The 23372-nt window shown below is 37.2% G+C and overlaps 1 protein-coding gene across 1 annotated transcript in view; it reads right to left on the reverse strand.

Moving 5' to 3' along the window:
• Positions 1 to 23372, reverse strand: part of SYT14 (synaptotagmin 14) — a 142434-nt gene that overhangs the window by 64390 nt on the left and 54672 nt on the right. The window contains 1 exon segment of the mRNA XM_032591847.1: positions 2846 to 3117. Coding sequence (XP_032447738.1) covers positions 2846 to 3117 — 272 coding nt within the window.

The raw sequence follows: 23372 nt of genomic DNA on the forward strand, positions 1-23372 counted from the left end.
TACATTTGAATGACTGTCAGCTAGTAACAGGTCATCAGTAGAGTTTTTGACCTTCTTGCCAGGGAACCCTCACTGGAACCTCACTCCTATCCCAGTTCAGTTGTGTGTGTAGATGGGCACTAACATAGCTATGCCCTGAATTAAATGAAGAGGAAAGTAAGACTTCTATTTGATAATAGTATCTATTAAAGGAACAGTAGAAAGCAAAATAAATTTGAAAAAACACAAGAGTGGACTTTATACTAACAGAGGCTATAAAAGCACCTAGATATTGATACAACATTCACTTGCTGTAGAGTCTGAATCTATCAATTCTGCTACAGAGACACAAAAACAAGCAGGATAGAAGAGACTAAGTGTCAACAGACAGCAAGCTGGCAGCTTCTGAAATATGGGCAAACTCACGCCTGTGTTAACTATAAATAATGAATAAGGAAGTAATCTGAGAGGCCAAAATTCAGAAGATACAGTAAATACAGATAGTAACTAAATAATAACTGGAAGATTGCCAAAGACAGACATAATGAATCAAAAATATAATAGAACAAATGAGTACTGCCTAAAGGAAGGAATGTAAGGCCCAAGCCATGATCATGTCACCCTCTGAGCTAAGCTCTGTCACCCATGTGTTTCCTTAATGGAAATAGAACCGAGGTTGATTTAGTAGGCTAATTGGCAAGTTTACTGATGACAGGAGTAATTGTCCCTGCATCTCTCCCAGAAAACAAGTATATGTTTTTGGCCCCTGGCACTGTTGTTTACATCTCAACTCTTGGGGTGCCTCGCTGGCTCAGCTGGTGGGTATACAAGTCCTGATCTGGCGGTTGTGAGTACAGCTCCACGCTGGGTGTACAGATTACTTTAAAAAAAAAAAAAAACAAAACAAAAAAACTCAACTCTTGTCCCTGTTACTACAACCCGTATATAGGGAACACTGATGGGCAGAAAGAGTGACATAGGACACTTGGGCAATTACTTAAACCAAGGCTTACATAGTGTATTCCCTACCACCTGTACCTACTGGCAATCCTATGTCTAAGTGTGTTAACCTACCTCAACCGTTGCTCCTCTTCTTACATTATATTTGAAATAGGTTAAGACCTCCTAAAAACTGAGAATAAACCGAGGGGGTGATGGGGGGTGGGAGGGAGCGGAGGGTGGGTAATGGGCATTGAGGAGGGCACCTGTTGGATGAGCAACTGGGTGTTGTATGGAAACCATTTGACAATAAATTTCATAATTAAAAAAAAAAGAAAAAAAAGAAATAGGTTAAAGCACATGTGCATGCACACAGACACCACACACACACACACCACACACACACACCACACACACGTGATCTGAGCATCTGAATTTGGTCCATGAGTTCTCTGAAACAGCTTGCCTGGTAGGGGTACCAGGCAAGGGAGGGTACCATGCCAATGATCAAAGTAATTTCCCACACAACGATTAGGTCAAGAAGGGCAACAGAATATAGCTGTTAGAGCACTGCTTTTGCAGACAGACAGACCTGGGTTTGCATTACAGTTTCTACCATCTAATAGGTGCTTGTATGTGGGCAAACTGCTTAACCCTCTGAGTCTTAATATTTTCATTTGTAAAATGGAAATAACTTCCTGAAGATGAGGTTGCTAAATTAACTGAGCTGACTATAAAGCTATAGCAAAATTTCTGGCACAACTGTTGACTGCTATTGTTTATTGTTAACTCCACAGTCCAGGCTCCTCCATTAACTTGTTGGCTATCTATCCAGTGTGTAAACCTAAAAAACAGTGGTCTCAAATTGTTCATGCACAGAGCACAAAGAAATAGTCTTTGTGGAAAACCATGAAATACGGACGTGTTAAACTTAAAATTCCAATGTGGAATTTCTTCTAAATTAGATACTATATTAGAATACTAGAAATAGTAGAAACATAGTGACAGACAACACGTGTTTTTAGAAATTATGTAAGAAAAACTTAAAATTGTGGGAATTCTGTTCATGGCTCTACTTCCATTATTTAATTTTGGCAGTATATGGAATTCACCTAGTGAGAACACTGACATAACTAGAGTACTACTATCAAATGCTGTTTGGGACAAAAGTTGTAAAAAGCTGCAATCTAGAAGAAAGTAAGTCCTAAAAGTACATAGTACCTAATGGAAAGCTCAATTACTATTACAGTGTTCATCATTGTTGAAAGATTAAAAACAAATCCTTTTAAGAACATGGAAAGACTTCAAAAGTTCAACACATGTATTTTTGTTGTCATTTTCACTTTTTTGCTTCAAACAGGAAATAACTTAAAAACCAACCAACAACTCTGAGTGATGCCATGAATCCAAATGTTGTTAATAAAGCTGAGCATCACTCTTCCCTTCCATATTCCATCACATAAAAATGCAAAAACATCATTTTTGAAAAACCCTATAAAACATCAGTGAGCAACCTCCCAGAAGTAAAAATATCCAAACTAAAAGAAGTTTAAAATAAAAAACACATAATAGGAGCCTCAAGATGGAAGAAACAGGTAATTCCAGAATGTTTGGTATACAATGTTAAAATAAAAAAGATCTATCTTGAGGTGGAAACCTGGGGAAGACAATTTTCCAGTATCTTGTGTATTGCTCTCATTTTTAGCTACGCATCCTCCTTTTGGGGAAAAGGGGGTGGGGTGGGTGAAGGATAGTCGAGACAGTCCTGACATGTCTGCTGGATCAAGATTAGATCAAGGAGAACACGGGTACCTTAAGCCACAAAGGACTAGGATAGTGATGAAACCGTCTTACCAAGAGGAGAAGCACAGGATTATTATCCTCCAATAACGTCCATTTAAAAAACTCTATGTGCTTTTTTACTTACTTCTGGGCTCAGGACTGCAGTGCTGTCACTTGGAACGTCTTCTTCATATCCTTTATTATGAAAACTTTCTATTTCGTGACCTGTGCTTCCTTCACTTGGGCACTTGTTATATGAGCATCGTGGACTGTTGCTGCAGTGGGAAAATTCACATTTACTGTCCCCAATTTCTGAGGGCGTACATGAGAGATGGGGAGAACCACTGTCATCCTGATATGGTGGTGGCTGCAATTCATCCAGTGGGGGTGTTCTTCTCATTCTCTGAATGCAGTTTCCTGACAATGATTAAGAATCTGGTCACTGTTTCCAATTAGCCTCAACATGCAGTACCGTCCACAATAACTGTAAATAACTTAAAAAAAAACTGGATTAAAAAATCTGTGGCAACATAACTGTTAGATTCACTCATGAGTTTCCTCCTTCCCTAATTGAGAGACACAGAAATAAAATAGCCTGGTTTTCCACTCCTCTCCTCCTGCATAATAAGATTAGGAAAGATAAAAGTCATATTCTCGGAGAGATGCTGTCATGTACCATAAAAATGGGAGAGCGAAGAATATTAGTGCAATAGCTTATTTACTTAGTTCTTTCTTTCCAAACAGTCTGGAAGCATACACATTTTACCTACTCCCCTATGACGAGTGGCTCCTCTAGTCACAACAGGTGAGAATATGGTGGGTACTACAAATATAAGACATCATTTATTTTCTCCAATGACTGAGATGAACTTAAACTAGCATTTAGCTCAGAACTATTCTTCCACATCCACCCTAGATCCAGAATCCTAAATTGAGGTGCACCGTGAATCTAGGCCTAATCCCTAACACTGAACAGAGACTTAAAACTGCATTTCACCCTGTCTCAACTACCCAGCGGCCACTCACTGCCCCACTGCACCATGTGTCCCTAACTCCTTCTAAAGTTCAGCTCTACCTTGTCTATAGCGCGCATTGCTACCTGCAGCAATTCATTTCGAACCATATTTTCTTTCAGCCTTAAATTATCCTTTTAATTTTTACCTCAATGATCTATCTCAGTAACCCAGAATAAATACGTCTCTGAACAGGATACAGGTGGGGGGAGGTGGATGATGTAAAAAAAAAAAAAAAAAAAAATAGTTGAGTACATAATTTAAGAACAGCTAAGTCTCAGCTAAATCCTGAATGCAATATCAGATATTAAATTTAAACACTGCTCATTTTTTCTTTTAATGGACTGTGAATCTCTGTTCTCAAAAGGGACCCTGAGAGGAGGTATTTTGTATTGTAATTCTTATAATGGAGTTCAGTTCAAATGTTCAATAGGTTTTCTGTTCTTCCTAAGACAGAAAAACTTTACATAAGAAAAACAAAACTCATTTAAAAATTTCCACAATGCCTGGTTCAAATTAAAATTTGCATGAACTTAGCACAAATTTACATATTTATAGCTCAGAAGCCCAAATTTTAGAAAAAGAAAACTAAATGTCTTACCTAGTGAGTCTAACATTTAGTTGATAAAGCATAAGCAAAAAATAAACAAGTTACTGAACTAACATATTTGAAACTAAATTTGAGAAGGGAAGATAAAGTTGATACACTGCACTTAGCAGCAAATAAAACACAACACCCCAGGTTTCAGAGAGGGGTTTCCAGGAAACCTTTGGTTTTCCTGATAAAAGCAGGCCCACTCAACCGGCATGCCCTTTTTGTCCACTGGCCTTTCTCTTTCCTCCTCCTTGGACGCGCTGCAGCCATTTTGTAACCATGAAGCAACAAGCGTGACAATGAAAGCTAAGGATGGAGAAGCAGACAAATAGAACATATCAGGGTAACTGAAACATCACTAAGTAGCTATGTCCAAACTTCCTGAAGCCTGAAACAAATCCTGCTAGGTTAAAAAGTACAACAGCAAGACACTGATAGTTGGATATCCTGTGGTTTCCAAATATATTCTCTACTGACAGTTTTTAAATTATTTAACCAATGTCCTCCCCTCATTAAAGATGTATATTTAATCAGTCACTGCATTATAAATTAAATGGTAATATCTAGTATTTACTGTAACATAAAATCAATTAAAAATTTCCCAGTGTCGTGGTTTCAGGAGTCAGAATACCGTCTTTTCCTTTATCTTTACCTATATATATGTTTTTTTAAAAGAGAGGTGATCTTTCTCAGATCTCAGACCTCAAATTGCTCAGCACATAGTCCCACGGATAGCACTGACAGAACTAGGTACATATCTAGTCCTGAACCCATCTCAGGGGAATGGGATTGCCATAATTCACTCAGATTAATCAGAAGCCATCAGAGTGAAGGTGGAGATGGAGTCAGCTTCAATGTCCATACCTACGTGGAAGAGAATAGGTGCCACCCACCCAGAAAAAAGAGAAAGGACTCAAATAAATAAAATTAGATATGAAAAAGGAGACATTACAACAGATATAACAGATACAAAGGATCATATAAGATTAATAGGAACAATTATGTGCTAACAAATGGGACAACCTAGAAGACACAGATAAAGTCCTAGAAACATACTAGCTACCAGGACTGAATCATGAATAGAAAATCTGAACAGACAAATAACCAGTCAGTAATCAAAAACCTCCCGGGGTGCCTGGGTGGCTCAGTCAGTTAAGCATCTGACTCTTGATTTCAGCTCAGGTCATGATCTCATGGTCGTGAGACTGGGTCCCAGTGGGCATGAGCCTAATTAATATTCTCTCTCCCTCTGTCCTTTCCCCAGTCTTTCTGTCTCTAATAAAACAAAACAAAGCAAAACAATGACAACAACAAAGAAATCTCCCCAAAAAAAGTTCACTGGTGAAGTCACCAAATCTTAAGAAAAATTAATACTAACTCTTCTCAAAATGTTACAAAAAAATAGAAGAGGAGGGAACACTTCCAAACTCATTTTACCAGGCCAGCATTACCTTGAAACCAAAGGCAGACAAAGACACCACAAGAAAATTACAGGTCAATATCTCTAATAAACACAGGTGCAAAAATTCTCAACAAAGTATCAGCAAGCCAAATTTAACAATACATTAAAAGCATCATACAGCATGATAGATTGGGATCTACTCCAGGGATTTAAGGGTGGTTCAATATCTGCAAATCAATGTAATACAACACATTAACAAAGCAAAGGATAAAATCATAGGATCATCTCAGTAGATGTAAAAAAGCATTTGACAAAATTCAACATCCATTCACGACAAAAACTCTCAAGAAACTGAGTACAGAAAGAACATTAGTCAACACAATAAAGGCCATATATGACAAACCCACAGCTAACAGTATATTCAATAATGAAAAGCCGAAAGCTTCTTCTCTAAGATAAGGAACAAGACATGGATCTGACTCTCACCACTTTTATTTAATATAGTTTTGGAAATCCCAGCCAGAGAAAGAAAAGAAATGAAAGGCATCTAAATTGGAAGAGAAGTAAAACTATCTCTACTTCCAGATGATGATATTATATAGACAAAAAACTGAAAGAATCCACCAAAAAACTGTTAGAATAAGTGAATTTGGGGGCACATGGGTGGCTGAGACTGAGATTAAGCATCCAACTTCGGTTCAGGTCATGATCTCACAGTTCCTGAGTTCAAGCCCCATGTTGGGCTCTGTGCTGACAGCTCGGAGCCTGGAGCCTGCTTCGGATCCTGTGTCTCCCTCTCTCTCTGACCCTCCCCACTCATGCTCTGTCTCTCTCTCAAAAATAAACAAACATAAAAAAAGCGAGTTCAGTAAAATTGCAGGATGCAAATCAATATAAGAAATCAGTTCCATTTCTACATATTAACAACAAAGTATCAGAAAAGAATTTTTTTTTAATTCTATTTACAGTTGCTTCAAAAAGAACACAATACCTAGGAATAAATTTATCCAAGGAGATGAAAGATGTACCTGTACACTAAAAACTACAAGATACTGATGAAAGAAACTGAAAAAGACACAAAATAAATGGGAAGATATTTTATGCTCATAGATTGGCAGAAATAATACTGTTAAAATGTCCATAAATTGGGATGAGCACTGGGTGCTGTATGTAAGTGATGAATCGCGGGAATCTACTCCTGAAGCCAACAGCACACTGTATACACTGTATGTTAGCTAACAATAAATTATATTAAATAAATAAATAAATAAATAAATAAATAAATAAATAAAGATTCAAAGTGACCCTCTATCAAAATTCCACTGGCATTTTTCACAGAAATAGAAAAAAACAATCCTAAACTTTGTATGGAATCATAGAAGACTCCAAAGCCAAAGCAATCTTGGAAAAGAAAAACAAAGTTGGAGGTACCACACTTCCTGATTTCAAATTATATTACAAAGCTATAGTAATCAAAAGAGTATGGCATTGGCATAAAAACAGACACACAGATCAACAGAACAGAGAACCCAGAAATAAACCCACACATACAGTAAATTAATTTATGACAAAACAGCCAAGAATACACATGGGAGATGATAGTCTGTTTAATAAATGATGATGGGAAAACTGGACAGTCACATGTGAAAGAATGAAACTATATCATTATCTCACATCACACACAAAAATCAACTCAAAATAAAGACTTGAACATAAAGCTTGAAACTATAAATCTTAAAAGAAAACATAAGGAATAAGTTCCTTAAAACAGTCTTGACAAGATTTTGCCTTTGCTAGAAGCAAAGGCAACAAAAGCAATAAATAAGTGGGACTATATCAAAATAAAAAGCTTCTGCATAGAAATCCATCAAAAAAATTATAGGCAATCTATGGGATAGGAGAAAATATTTAGAAATCATATACTCAATATTTAAAAAACTCATACAATTTAACAGCAAAATAACAATCTGATTTAAAAATGGGCTGAGAAGGGGTGCCTGAGTGGCTCAGTTAGTTAAGTGTCTGACTTCAACTCAGGTCATGCTCTTGCAGTCCTGAGTTTGAGCCCCGCGTTGGGCTCTGTGCTGACAGCTCAGAGCCTAGGGTCTGCTTCAGATTCTGTGCTTCCTCTCTCTCTGCCTCTCCCCTGCTCATGCTCTCTTTCTCTCTCAAAAATAAACACTAAAAAAAAATGGGCTGAGGAACTAGACATTTGTTTCAAAGAAAACATCCAAATGGCCAATAGGTACATGAAAAGGTGGTCAACATCACTATCATCAGGGAAATGCAAATCAAAAGCATAATGAGATATTTCACACCTGTTAGAATGTCCAATAACAAAAAGAATGCATAACAAATGCTGGAATAGGATGTGGAGAAAAAGGGACCCTTGTGTCCTTTGGGTGGGAATGTAAACTGGTAAAACCACCATGGAAAAACAGTACAGAGATTCCTCAAAAAATTAAAAATAGAATTACCATAAGATCAAGCAACTCCACTCCTGGGTATTTATCTGAAGAAAATGAAATCACTATCGCAAAAAGATATCTGCACTCCATGTTCCCTGCAGGATTCTTTATAATTGCCAAGACAAGCAAACAACCTAAGGGTCCATCAATGGACGAATGGATAAAGAAAATGTGGTATACACACACACACACACACACACACACACACACACACACACACACACACTGGACTATTATTCAGCCAGAAAAAAGAAGAAAATCTTGCCATGTGACAACACAAATGGACCTTGAGGGCATTACACTGAGTGGAATAAGTCAGAAGGAGAAAGAAAAATACTGTATGATGTTACTTACAAGTGAAATCTACAAAAATCTGAACTCATAGATACGGAGAACAGATTGGTCATTGCTAGAGGTGAGGGTGGGGAGTGGAAGAAATGTGTGAAGGTGGTCAAAAGGTACAAACTTCCAGTTAAAAGATAAATAAATCCTGGATGCGACGTACAGCATGATGACAGTTAAGAATAATGTACTGTAGATTTAAAAGTTGCTAAAAGAATAGACCTTAAAAGTTCTTATTAGGGAAAAAAATGTGTAACTATGTGAGGTGACTGATGTTAACTAAACTTACTGTGGTAAATCATTTTGCAATAAATACATGTATCACATCCTATGTTGTGCTAATACCTTAGACTAATACAATGTTATGTATCAATTATATCTCAGTAAAATTGGAAAAAGAAAAGAATGACTAAACATTTCTTTTACAAAAGCTTATATACTAACTGAGAGTATAAAAATATATATACACATGAAACAAAAGGAAAAGAAACAAACTAAAAAGAGTATATGCCTAAAGCATACAGGGTCCAGGGAGGAAGATAAAGGACGTTGGTTAGAAAAACCCGCATGATCAAATCCTTGTCTCCCTTATCCTTCAATCTGATTTCATATTCATCTTGATTAAAACATCTTCTCTATGGTCTTTCTTCTTCAACAGCTGCTTCACTATATTAATCCTTGTCTGAACTTCCTTCTCATGTGACCAACACAATCTAATTTCTGTCCGGTAATAATCTAATACCTTACTTCCATCAGGTTCCAGTTTAGATGTCAGCCAACCAGGATATATTTACACAGCTGAGCTCTAGTCATCTGGCTCTTTAGTGTAACTGCTCTCCAGGGACTAAAGCACTAGTTACCCAAAAGACACTTAGTGATATTTAAAGATGCTAAGTAGGTTCCATGAGGAGACTTCACTAGTGTTTCTGATTTGAGAGAAACAATTTTAAAGCTGTGAAATTTGGAATATACATATTGGAATATATAAATTATATATATAATTTACATATTATTTATGTATTTATATTTTCATGTAATTATAAAATATTACCTAAATCCTCAAAGTTTTGAAAACAATAATACCATACTTTTTACTTTTCACTTTACTTTTGCATTTTACTTTACAAAGTGAAAGAACACCGAAATGTACCTGGAATAGTTATTTCATTAAAAAAAATTTTTTTAAAGTGTTTATTCTTATTTTTGAGAGAGAGAGAGACAGAGTGTGAGCAGGGCAGGGCAGAGAGAGAAGGAGACACAGAATCTGAAGCAGGCTCCAGGCTCTGAGCTGTCAGCACAAAGCCCAAAGCGAGGCTTGAACTCATGAACTGTGAGGTAGTAACCTGAGCCGAAGTCGGATGCTTACCCATCTAAGCCACCCAGGCACCCCAGGAATTTCATTTTTAAAAATGCAGTTATGAAGATTTTTCCTCTTTCAAACTTTTGCAACCATATATTCTTTCTCTAATTGGCAACTACTTCTTATAGTCTACACAGTGTAGTAACTAAGAGTTGGCTAAAATTTAACTGATACTGGAAAATTTTTAAGACAAACGTTTTATAAAATAACATAATTTATACTACAGTTGTTAAATTACACTGTAAACATCCAACCTTAAGAGGAAGCTTCTAGTGGAACTGCCAAACACCAAAATGATGATGCCCTGCTATTACTTTGCCCCTTGTTTTACAACCTAACTCCCCACCCTATTTTGTGGAAATGATATATCCATAAAAGGGTTCATGCATGGATATATTTAAAGCAATTTCATTTACCATCTGCATATTGTAGAGCACTTACAAAACAAGACAAGGTCTCTTCCTACCTTAAAAAAACAAAACAAAAAACAAAAATACAAAAAAAACAACCAGGAGTCTCAACAGGATAAGAAGGTTCCCGATGGTGATGCCTGGCATGGGGCAACAAAGCCCAAAAGGGTGAAGAGTGTGTCTGAAGGAAAAGGAGTCAAAAGGAAGGAGTAGGATCCAAGCCATGGTGGGTGGGGGTGGGGGGGAGGGGGACAGGCGTGGGCTGTGAAAGCCTAAGAGGAAATCCACACAGAGGCATACCTGGTGAAAGAGGAAGGCATCAGCATAGACAGTTGGCCTGACACAGGAAATCCATGAGTATCCATGAATGAAGGTCACCTGGAGTGTGGTGTCAGAGCCCAAGTGGGTAAGGAAGACAACTACATGGGGACAAGGGGGAGTCCTAGAGCATAGTGTCAGACTCCAAGCAAGAAGCCAGAGCTTTGGTAGGTTGATGAGGCCATCCAATGTGGATGGTGAGCTGGTCTGGAGTGTCACAACCCATGTTCTGAGGGTCATGGGGACATCCACAAGTAGGAAAGGCTGCAGGGTATATAAGAACCCAAATAGGGTGAGGGAGCATGTGTGCAGACTGGGGTGGGGCGGGGGTTGATCAAATAATAAATATGTGAAGTTTAATGGAAGCCAGGTCTGTCTCTCAGTGTTGGAGAAGGAAGTTAGAAATATGGAAAGGGAGAAAAAAAGAACTGTGGTCTTGGATTAGAACCGAGGATATCAGTGTGAAAATGAACTCAGTTGTTAAATAATAAGTAAATATAGCATAAATATGCATATAACATGCACACACACACACACACACACACTCATTCCTAAATATCCTAGCTCTGTCTCCTGAGAGGATTTAAGAACAACATCTCAACACCAGTGTGCACACCTAGTGCCCAGATCTTGGCTTCTAAATCTATTCTTTACTGAAAGGAACCAGGGTTCCATGAAGAAGTAGCAAATTTCAGGGCTATGAAACCAAGTTGAAAATTAGATTGTATTCAAAGAATGATGGGGACATGTCAAAAAGGCAAAGAAGCCACGTTGAAGAAGTTTGCACTGAACAAATCCCACAATTTGAGCTTCCAAATAAACAATTGAAGTAACTGATTATAACACACTGAAGAGAAGAAGAAAACATGAGTCCTTCTAGATATAAATACATATATGAACAAATTGAAAGAATTCTGAGGAACAGATTGTCTGCATTTTTACAAAGCACCTGCTGACAAAGTACTTAATTATCTAGCACGGATACGCCCTTAATGAAGACATCAAAGCGAACATCGTGAGTAACAGGGCAAATCAAAGTGTGCATCACCTGACAGGATGCAATGAGAGGACTACAGCACCACTGCCTTGGTCCTCCAACTAAAGATGCTTAACCTGAACCTAATCATGAGAAATATCAGACTTATGCAGATATGCTAAAACACGGCCTGTCATCTTCAAAAAGGAACGGCTGGAGAAGCTGCTCTGGCCCAAAGGAGACTAAAGCCACATGACAACGTATGATTCTGAACTACATATCCTTTTGCCATAATGGATATTATCTGGACAACAGCAGGCAGTGAATGGATTCTGAGGATTAGATGCCAATAATAAGCCAATGTTAAAGTGTTTACTTAGATGGCTGTGTTGTGGTTATGCGAGAGAATATTCTTTTTTGTAGAAAATACACATTAAAGTATCTGGGGGTGATGACAAATCAGGCCAGTGGGCCACTGACTCTGATATAGCTCAAGGAGTAAAAAGGAGTTGTACTGCTTTTTAAACTACTTTTTCAACTTTTGTTAATTTTCTGAATGTTTAAAAAAATTCTCCATAAAAAAGGCACCATCATATCTTTTGAAAATCAGATGATTCACACAAATTCCTAAAGAAACAAAACCTAGACAGATCCAAGAAGACACAGGAAAATTATATAATCTTGTATCTGTTACAGAAATTGAATGCATATTTTAAAACCTTCCTAACAAAGAAGAATCCAGGCCCAGGTCACTTCACTGGTAAATTTACCATTTAAGGAAGAAAAATCACCAATTTTACACAAAATATTTTTGATAGTATAAAAAAAGATGGAACACTGCTGAAATTATCTTATGAAACCCCATAACCTTGACACCAGAGGCTGATAAATTATCTTACAAGAAAAGAATAAGCTGATCCCTCTTGTGAACACAGATACAAAAATTCTATACAAATTACTAGCAAATGAAACCCAGAGTCATGCAAACAGAGTACTACATCATAACCAACTTGGGTTTATACTAGGAATATAAAGTTATGTGCAAATGCACAGTGGATTTACTAGTAGAAAATTAATTTATCTAATGCATTGCATTAAAAGACTAAAGTTAAAAAGTAATGTGATGGGGCGCCTGGGTGGCGCAGTCGGTTAAGCGTCCGACTTCAGCCAGGTCACGATCTCGCGGTCCGTGAGTTCGAGCCCCGCGTCAGGCTCTGGGCTGATGGCTCGGAGCCTGGAGCCTGTTTCCGATTCTGTGTCTCCCTCTCTCTCTGCCCCTCCCCCGTTCATGGTCTGTCTCTCTCTGTCCCAAAAATAAATAAACGTTGAAAAAAAAAAGTATTAAAAAAAAAAGTAATGTGATAACTAATAGATTCAAAAAGGATTTGAAAAAAAAGTGATGAAATTCACTGTATTCATGATAAAATCTCTGCTGTGTACAAATGAGGAATACAAAGCAATTTCTTTAATCCCATAAAGAGTATATTTGAAAGTCCTACAGCAAACATTGTATTTAATGGTGAGATGTTGAAAGCTTTACCTCTGATACTGGGAATGAGACAAGGATAGCTATTATCCCATTCAACAAGGTAAGGGAGTTTTAGCCATTGCAATAAGGTGAGAAAAACATGTAAAAGGACTGGAAAAAAGAAAATTGTTATCACTCTCAGATGAAGACACTTTAGAAGTAATCTATTAGAGTTAGTAAGTAAATTTAGCAAGGTCACTGGATATGGGATCAATACTACAAAAATCAATTAAATTTCTACACACATGAATGAAAAATCAAAAAGTGAAATTTAAAAACAATCCCATATATAATGGTACCAGGTAACACCAACTACCCAAGAATAAATCTATAGAAATCACCTTGCTGTTACTTTTTCAGTTTGGGGACTCATAACTAGAATATACTCTTAGCACGGGCAGAATCCATATTTTGGCTTTCTAAGCAGTGGCTGTATGATATGGGAAGGGACTCCTGCAAACCACTGGAGTTTACTTTCTCCAGCAGCAAGGCATCCCAAGAGAAAGAGAGATTAGTCTACCATCAGAGACTTGAGAACTGCAGGTTTGGCAAACGTATTTAGTTTGGTCATTGTAAAAATTAATAAGCTTAAAAAATGATGGCAGATTATCATTAACTTCTAATTACATGACTTTAACTGCAAGTGCCACTCCAGATGGAGTCTTCTTATTAAGCAAATTAAAACAGCCTTGGTATTTGATACGTAGCTTTTACTTAGCAAATGCTTTACCCTTTGTAACAGTGAAGAGGGAACAAAAGTAACTTGTCATTTTCACCTTGCAAAGACAGCAATACTTCTATTTCCCAGCTTCAGGGAAACCTATGGTAAAATATTCTCGTTCCATGCCCCAAGCTGCTCTGCAGAGACCATTGCTGCCTCAACATTCCATACTACATCGCCTCTATCCTTCTCTGGATGACAGCAAGCTATTAGCACCTGGAGAGTGTAAGAGCTGAGAGATGAAGTGCCTTGGTAAAATACACATGTGTGACAGAACTGAGAACTCAGTCTTACGAAAATACAGGGGCTTGCCTCCTCAATAAAGTTCCTGAGGGTGCAGGAGTATGATGGAATATTCCTTCCAAAGTCAAAGAGAATTTACTATCCCTTGTCTGTGCCCCACTAAGGAGACAAAAATTTTGGTCGGCCTCTTTACATTCTGAAAGCAGCACATTCCATATTTGAGTATACAGCTATGATCCATGTATAAGGTAAAATAAAAAGCTTTTCAGCTTCGAGTAGGACCCAGAGCAAGGTAAATCTCCAGATGATCCAGGGTACAGTGGAGTAAGCTTTACACTTGACCTTTAAGGACTCAGCAAACCAAATGGTCCTCAAATGTCTGTAGTAGGCGATGATGGTCAAAAAGTATTGAGAAGTTTTGATGGTAGAATTGCATTGGAGGACTCTTTTTTTTTTTTTTTCTGGCCATATCTTTGCTAACATTTTTGCTTCTAAGATTTTAAGTCCTATTGCTTCTCTGATGGGTAAAAGTTGGTATCTTGTTTTAATTTGCACTTCCCCTTGTATGTAGGGAGGAGCACACCTTTATCGACTACTTCTATTTTCTCTATATTCCCCACTAGATATTTACCTCTTTGAAGCATTATAGTATCCTGTTTATATTGAACACAGTGTTCATACATTACTGGTATTCAGTGCATGCTACCCAAAGCAATCTATATATTTAATGCAATCCCTGTCAAAATACCCACATTTTTTCACAGAACTAAAAAAATAAAACTAAAATTTATACATGAAACCACAAAAGACCCTGAATAGTCAAAACAATCTTGACAAAGAAGAACAAAGTTAGAGGTATCACAATCCCAGAATTCTAGATATACTACAAAGCTATAGTATGGTACTGGCACAAAAACAGACATATAGATCAACAGGACAGAATACAGAGCTCAGAAATAAACGTGTCTATACTTACATGGTTGATTCATCTACAACAAAGGAGGCAAGAATATATAGTGGGGAAAAGATACCTCTTTCACAAATGGTGTTGGACACCTACATGCAAAAGAATGAAACTGGACTATTTTCTCGCACCATACAAAAATAAATTCAAAATGGATAAAAAGACCTAAATATGAGACTTGAAACTATCAGACTCCTAGAAAAAAAAAAACTAGGCAGCAATTTCTTTGACATGGGCTGCAGAAATATTTTTCTAGATACGTCTCCTCAGGCAAAGGAAACAAAAGCAAAATTAAACTATTGGGATTACACCCAAAGAAAAACACTGTGCACAGTGAAGGAAATCAACAAAACAAAAAGGCAACCTACTGAATGGGAGAAGATATCTGCAAATGACATATTTGATAAGGGATTACTATCCAAAATATATAAAGAAATTCCCCAACTCAACATGAAAAAAACAAATAATCTGGTTAAATTGGGAAGAGAACCTGATTAGATTTTTTAAATTATGGCTTTTTTGCAGCTCCTAACACATTTTATTACAAGACAGAGCCCAGATTATTTTTGTACCATGACTTATAACTCTTAATCTTTCTCACCTTATTTTCTGGATGGTTTAAATAATCTCTGAATCAAACTATATTTCACACGTAGCTACTTTCTACCAGTACAATCTTATTAAGCACATGTATCTTTTAAAAAAAATTCTTTTTTCCAATGTTTATTTATTTTCGAGAGACAGAACGTGAGTAGGCAAGGGGCAGAGAGAGAGGGAGACACAAAATTCAAAGCAGGCTCCAGGCTCTGAGCTGTCAGCACAGAGTCCAACACAGGGGCTTGAACTCACAGACTGTGAGATTATGACCTGGGCCGAAGTTGGACACCCAACCAAGTGAGCCACCCAGGCGCCCCAGTAAATCAATTCACTATCTCTCATTTCTTGAGGCTCAGGGGTTTTTTTTTGTTTTTTGTTTTTTCTTAACGTTTATTTATTTATTTTTAAAAAAAATTTTTTTTTCAACATTTATTTATTTTTGGGACAGAGAGAGACAGAGCATGAATGGGGGAGGGGCAGAGAGAGAGGGAGACACAGAATCGGAAACAGGCTCCAGGCTCTGAGCCATCAGCCCAGAGCCCGACGCGGGGCTCGGACTCACGGACCGCGAGATCGTGACCTGGCTGAAGTTGGACGCTTAACCGACTGCGCCACCCAGGCGCCCCAACGTTTATTTATTTTTAAGAGAGAGAGAAACAGAGTACAAGCGGGAAAGGGGCAGAGAGAGAGGAAGACGCAGAATCCGAAGCAGACTCCAGGCTCTAAGCTGTCAGCACAGAGCCTGACGCGGGGCTCAAAATCACGGTGAGATCATGACCTAAGCCTAAGTCGGAAGCTTAATTGACTGAGCCACCCTGGTGCCCCGAGGCTTAGGTTTTGATAAAAGATCATACTCACTTCGAATGAAATGAAAAGTGGTTTATTTTTGAGAAACAACTCCTGGCCTACTATTTTTATCAAACAGAAACTAACTGGAGGATCAAGAGACACGAGATAGCTATGCGATCCAAACCGTGCATGTGATCTAGCTATAAAATTGGCGTGGTCAAGCTGCACTCCCAACATTAAGGGAAACTAGCAGATATTGGGTGAAAACCAATTAGGCTTTGAAGGCACAGGCAGGTATATATGCCTGCTGTATCTTGCATAACCTGCATGCATAGCCTCATGAGTACCTATGACTCACACAGTGAGGGTTAAAAACATTATGTCTAGTGACAAGTGGAATGTTCTGGTACTATAATTATTTCAGAGGAGGCCCTGAAAAACAACATGAAAGGAAAATCTTCTCAGTGGATAGAATTTAGTAGCCCATTTGGTTTTCAACTCTGCTTAGAGTAAAGAGTTGATCTCAATTACCGGGCTGCCAAAGGTCTGGCTGGATGTAAGGACTTGAGAGGAGAGAGACTGGCAGATCGGTGTCACGTAGAATGGCGGTAGGGTCTGAACATATTTACATCCCCAATACAATTTAAAACACAAATATGCAGCAAATACCTGATTTCTAAAATGTAACTCCATATATTGTAAGTCAAATTCTTTTCCAAATTGAAAAAGGCAAGACTATTCATAAGTTAGACTCTTAGATGAATTTTAAAAGCATGCCCAGAATTACAATGTCAATTTCAAACAATATTTTTATCTGTCATTTTATCTTTGTGTTCAATGCTATTCAGTTTTACCTGCAGAAAATATTTCATGTTAATGAATGATTAAAGATAATATCAAGGAATTTCTGTTTTCATGCCCAAGGCAGTAAACGGTATCTAGTCAGCCCTCCTGCTATAAATAACTACAAAACTGGACAAAGTACAAGAAGCAACTCTTTTCAGGTAGTGGACAACACACAGTTTGAAAAGGAGCACTCACAAGGTGATCCCGTCAACTGACCAACTCTCTGATTGGGCACAATATCCTACCTACAGCAGAGAGAACTGAAGTCTGAGCAGGGCAAGAGTCACCTGAGCTGAGGAGGCAGAGGTTAAGGGTTTGAGGCGGCTGCAGCAGCTGGAAAACTGTGGGGCAGGGCACTGAGCAAGAGAAAGCTCTACAGAGAAAAGGGGGCCGCAAAAGTCTGTGTGCAGGACCCCCACGAGTCCCTGGCCAAGAGTTGGCTGGACATGTGCAGAGACAGACTGCCCAACGCTTACGTGGAGGTATTAGATGCCAATCAATGCTGGGGGAAGAGCTATGCTCAGATCATTCAGAGTGTGTGCTACTCGTAAAATATATTTTATTATGGTATAATTTATAGACAATAAAATCTATCCATTTCAACGACTTAACCACCACACAAAGGAGATACAGAAAGTTTCCATCCTCCTAAGTTCTCTCATGTTACTTTGCCTCCCATAAGTCCAGCCACAGGCCAACCACTGACCTGCTTTCTTTCACTGGAGTTATGCCTTTTAGAGAATTTCACACAAATAGGATCATGCAGTATATAGTCTTTTGTGTCTGGCATCTTGTACTTCCTGTAAATGCTACTGCCTTTCAACTACGTAGTTGCATAACTTTTTGTGAAGTTGTATTCTACTGTAGAGATACAATTTATCCTTTCAAACTTTTCCAGGAGGCTGTACAATTTTGCATTCAAACTTGGAATGTATGAGAGTTCCATTTATTCCACATCCTTACCAATATTTAGTCTTGCTGGTCTTTAAATCTTAACACGTCACTGGCTGTGTAATCATATCGCTGAGTGATATCTCATTGTGATTTTACTTTGCATTTTCCAAATGACTAATGATTTGAGCATCTCTTCATGCATTTATTTGCCATTCATAAATCTTCTCCAGTGATGCATGTGTCCAAAAATGTGCACATTTTTAATCAGGTCGTTCACTTCATGTAATTGACTTGTAAGAGTTCTCTGTGCAATCTGGATATAGTTGTTTACAAAATGTACATTTTCTCAGTCTTTGACTTATCTTTTCATTTTCTTGTGTCTTTTTTTTTCAATATACGAAATTTATTGTCAAATTGGTTTCCACACAACACCCAGTGATCATCCCAAAAGATGCCCTCTTCAATACCCATCTTAATAGTGTCTTTTGAAGAGCAAGTTGTTCTTTACTTCAATGTACTTACAATCATTCTAATTTTCTTTTAAGATTCATGCCTTTTGATTCCTATCAATAAAATCTTTGCCTAATCCAAAGTCACCAAGATTTTCTAGCTCTTCTAATAATTATGTAAGTTTTAGCTTTCACATTTAGGTTCATGATCCATCTGGAATTAATTTTTGTGTATGGTGTGAGGCAAAATTGGACACATTATTTTTCCATATGGATTTCCGGTTGTTTCAGCACCACTTATTGAAAGCTGTTTTTTCCTCGTTGAACTAACTGGGTACCTTGTTGAAAATAATTGTTGTGTGTGGGTCTGCTCTGTAGACTCTCTCTTCTTTCACTGACCTGTATGTGTAGCTTTGTGCCCAAATCATACTTAGTTGTTCACTGAAGCTTTACACTAAATCTTGCAGACAGATAGTGTAAGTCCTTTTACTGTGCTCTTCTTTTCCACAACTTTTTTTGACTATCTATGCCCATTTCATTTCTATAAATATTGTAGCTTGTCATATGATATAAAAAAAATAAGAAAGAAAAAAAAAAGGAAGCCCTCCTGAAATTTTAACTGGAATCATCTTCAATCTATAGATCAATTTGGGAAGAACAGGCATCTTAACAATATGCAGTCTTTTAATCAATGAACTTGATGTACCACTACATTTAAGTCTTCTTTACAATATCTCAAGTTTTATGATTTTCCGTGTAAAGACCTTGCTTATTATTCTTATTCCCAAGAACTGTTTTATGATACTAGTATAAATGATATAGTTTTCTGAAAAGTATTTTCCAATTACTTTTGCTAGTATATAGAAATACATGTGATATTTGTATATTGACCTGGTACCCTAAAAAGTCCTTGTAAATTTCTTAGAAGTTTCTACATAATCATGTCATCTGCAAATAAAGATACTCTGATTTCATCCTTTCCAATCTCTACAACTTTTTTTTCTTGCCTTATTGCACTGTCTAGACCTTGATTAAAACACCAAATAAAATAGTAATACAGAGGGAATCCTTGCCATATACTGAGGTAAAAAAAAAAAAAAAAAAAAAAAAAAAAAGAAGCAACTCGAAATTTCACCCTAAGTGTTAGCCTTATGGGATGTTTAACAATTTTATTTTGTTATGTTTTGTTAGTGCCTGTAAGCAGAGATTAAGAAAGTTTTCTGGAAAACTTTATCACGAACAGAAGTTGGCATTTCTCCATCAAGTGTCGTGGAAGATTATGTGATTTTCTACTTTATTCTATTATGTGGAGAAATGCAACAATTGATCCTCCAATGTTAAACTAAATTGTATTCCCAAGATGCACTCCACTTGGTAATGATGAGTTATCCTTTTTTGTACTGCTGGATTTAACTTATTAGCATTTTTGAAGGATTCTGCATCTAGGCACATGAGCAACATTGACCTTTCTGTCTTTGCAATGTCTTTGTTTTTGCTGTCGTGGGAATTCTGGACTCATATGATGACTTAGGGAAATGTTACCTCCTCTTCTTATTCTCTGGAAGACCTTGTGCTGAATTGGTAGTATGTTTCTTCTTAAAGGTGGTTAGCAGAATTCACTGATGATGCTGTCTGGGTCCAGAGCTTTCTTTGTGAGTATAGACCTATAAATAGAGGTCAACTGAAGTTCTCTCTTCTTGAGTGAGGTTCAGTTATTTGTGTCTATGTGTCTATTTCATTAGGTCATATTTATTGCATAAAGTTGTTCATAATATTCTCGTATAATCCCCTTATCCATAGGATCTGCAATAATGTACCTATTTCATTTTTGATGTTGATTATTTGTCATTCGTTTTTTCCTGGGCAATAGGGATAGAGACTTATAAATCTGATTGAGTTTTCCAAGAACCAGATTTTGGCTTCACTGGTTTTTTCTTTCATGTGTTCATTTGCCAATCTCATTGATTTCTACTCTTACTTTTATTATTTCCTTTCTTATGCTTAGCTGCTTTTTTAATTTCCTAATTTCTTATAGGAGTAGCTTATATGACTGATTTTCAACTTTTCTCACTTTCTACTATTAGCAATTAATGTTACAAATTTCTGCCTAAGTACTGCTAGCTGCATCACACGAATATTGATATACTTTTCTTTCATTTTCATTCACTTCAAAATGCTAATTTTTCCTTATGATTGCTTCTCTGACCCATATTTATATGGGTTTTTTTTGATGGCCACATATTTATAGATTTTCCAGACATCTAACTATAACTGGTTTCTAACCTAATTCTACTGTTGAGAGAGAATACAGTCTATGGGATTGCAATACTTTAAAACTTACTAAGACTTTTTTTAATGTCCCAGAATATGAGGTCTCTTGGAAAATGTCTATGAACACTTAGAAAGAGTATATAGTTTGCAACTGTTGAGTGGAGTGTCCTATCAGTGTCAATTAGGAAGAGTTGGTAGATTCTGTTGCTCAAGTCTTCTGCAACCTTACTAATTTTCTTTCTACTTCTCCCATTTATTACCAAGAGAAGAGTACTGGAAATCTCTGAATATAATTGTAAATGTCTGTCTCTTTTGCGTCAAGTTTATTGAAGCTGTTATTTAGGACTGTTATGTCTTCTTGATGAATTGACTCATATTTTTGTGAAAATGTTCTTCTTTCTCCCTGGTAATAACACTTGCTCTAAAGGCTTCTCTGTCTGATATAAATATAGCTATGTCAGCTTTCTCTGCAATTCATGTTTGTCTACCCTTTAACTTTTAAATATTCTATGCCTTTATATTTAAATTAGGTTTATATTTAAATTAGGTTTCCATATATTTGGATCTTGCTTTTCTTCTTTTTTTCTTTGTTTTTAGGAGAGAAAGAGTGTGAACAGAAAAGGGGCTAAGAGAGGGAGAGACAGAATCTCAAGCAGACTCCACGCCTAGTGCAGAGCTTGACATGAGACTCGACCCCACAACAATGAGATCATGACCTGAGCCAAAATCGAGTCAGATGCTTAACCAACTGAGCCACCCAGGCGCCCTGGATCTTACTTGTGTATGTAGTCTTGCTTAAAATAAAAAATATCTCATCTGACAACCTATGCTTTTTTAATGGGCACATAAACCATTTATATTTCATGTAATTACCTGTATTGAGAACTGACAAACTTTCTGTAACAAACCATATGATAAATAATTTAGACTTTGTGCCACATGTAGTGTCTATGACCTGTTTATGTGTATCTGCTTCTGCCATTTACCAGATTTGTGACTACAGGAAATTGATTTACATCTCTGACACCTTTATTTCCCCATCTATAAATCAGGAATTGTAATAGCACCAATGTTATTGGGATTTCTGAAAATTAACTGAGGTGTCTTAAGTGCTGAGGATAGTGCTTCATAGAAACAGTAAATATTACTATGATAGTCATTTTATTAGCACTGACTAATGCAATACCCCCATTGGATAGGTGAGATTCAGGGTAAATGAATTAGGCCCAGATATTTTTCATTTTTTTAGTATTCTTGAGAAAAAGCAAAAGAACTTCTAAATTTGTTTGCAGATTAATTTTGCAGGAACTCTACCCCGTTAAAGTGTACAAAACACTACATCACCTTACTTCAATCTTATAAAAAAAAAAAAAAAAAAAGAGGGCATAGCAGAAAGTAACCAAACAGGGAATTTTCAAAAATCAAGGTAAGAGGAAGAGGATTACTGCTCATATCATGTCATTTAGCAATGTACTCCACGCCATCTTTATTAGCATGATCATCTTAATTTATAGATTTTATTTGGATCTACCTAGTAATCAATATTAACCGTGACCCTAAATTTTCATTAAAGATTCAGTTAAGGTAAGTATAGGGGTGCCTGGGTGGCTCAGATGGTTTAGCATCTGGCTTTAGCTCAGGTCATGATCTCGCAGTTCGTGGGTTCGAGCCCCAAGTTGGGCTTTGTGCTGACAGCTCAGAGCCTGGAGCCTGCTTCAGATTCTGTGCCTCCCTCTCTCTCTGCCCTTCCCCCACTTGTGCTCTGCCTCTCTCGCAAAAATAAATAGACATTAAAAAAAATTTTTTTTAAGCTAAGTATAAAACACAAGAAAGAAAGGTTTCCATTAAAAAATTAAAGAATTCTCATGCTTAAGGAAGTGAATTCCCAGTTATCTCTGAGGGATGTAGATAGCCAGGGGTTTACAGTATTCAAATTACATCAGAGATGCAACAAATCTAATAAAATATAGCTGACTTTATTTCTGAGCTCAAATTTTAGATACCTGGTACTTTCTCTGGTCTCCCTCATTTTATATACTCCTAGAATTTTATAGCCTCCTGTCAAGCAGCACATAAAATATGCTCATCAGTAAATGAGTAAAAAAAATAAAAGTTAAAAAATTAATACAATGATATTATCAAATCATATCTGCTACATTTTCCATTGTATCTTATTTTATCTATATAAAATAAGATAATAAATAATAGCTTTTTTCACATTTCTGGTTTTTTTTTTTTGTTTTTTTTTTTTTAATTTTTTTTTTCAACGTTTATTTATTTTTGGGACAGAGAGAGACAGAGCATGAATGGGGGAGGGGCAGAGAGAGAGGGAGACACAGAACCGGAAACAGGCTCCAGGCTCTGAGCCATCAGCCCAGAGCCCGACGCGGGGCTCGAACTCACGGACCGCGAGATCGTGACCTGGCTGAAGTCGGACGCTTAACCGACTGCGCCACCCAGGCGCCCCCCACATTTCTGGTTTTTTA

The sequence above is a fragment of the Lynx canadensis genome, chromosome F1, assembly GCF_007474595.2.
Source record: "Lynx canadensis isolate LIC74 chromosome F1, mLynCan4.pri.v2, whole genome shotgun sequence".
Taxonomy (NCBI): domain Eukaryota; kingdom Metazoa; phylum Chordata; class Mammalia; order Carnivora; family Felidae; genus Lynx; species Lynx canadensis.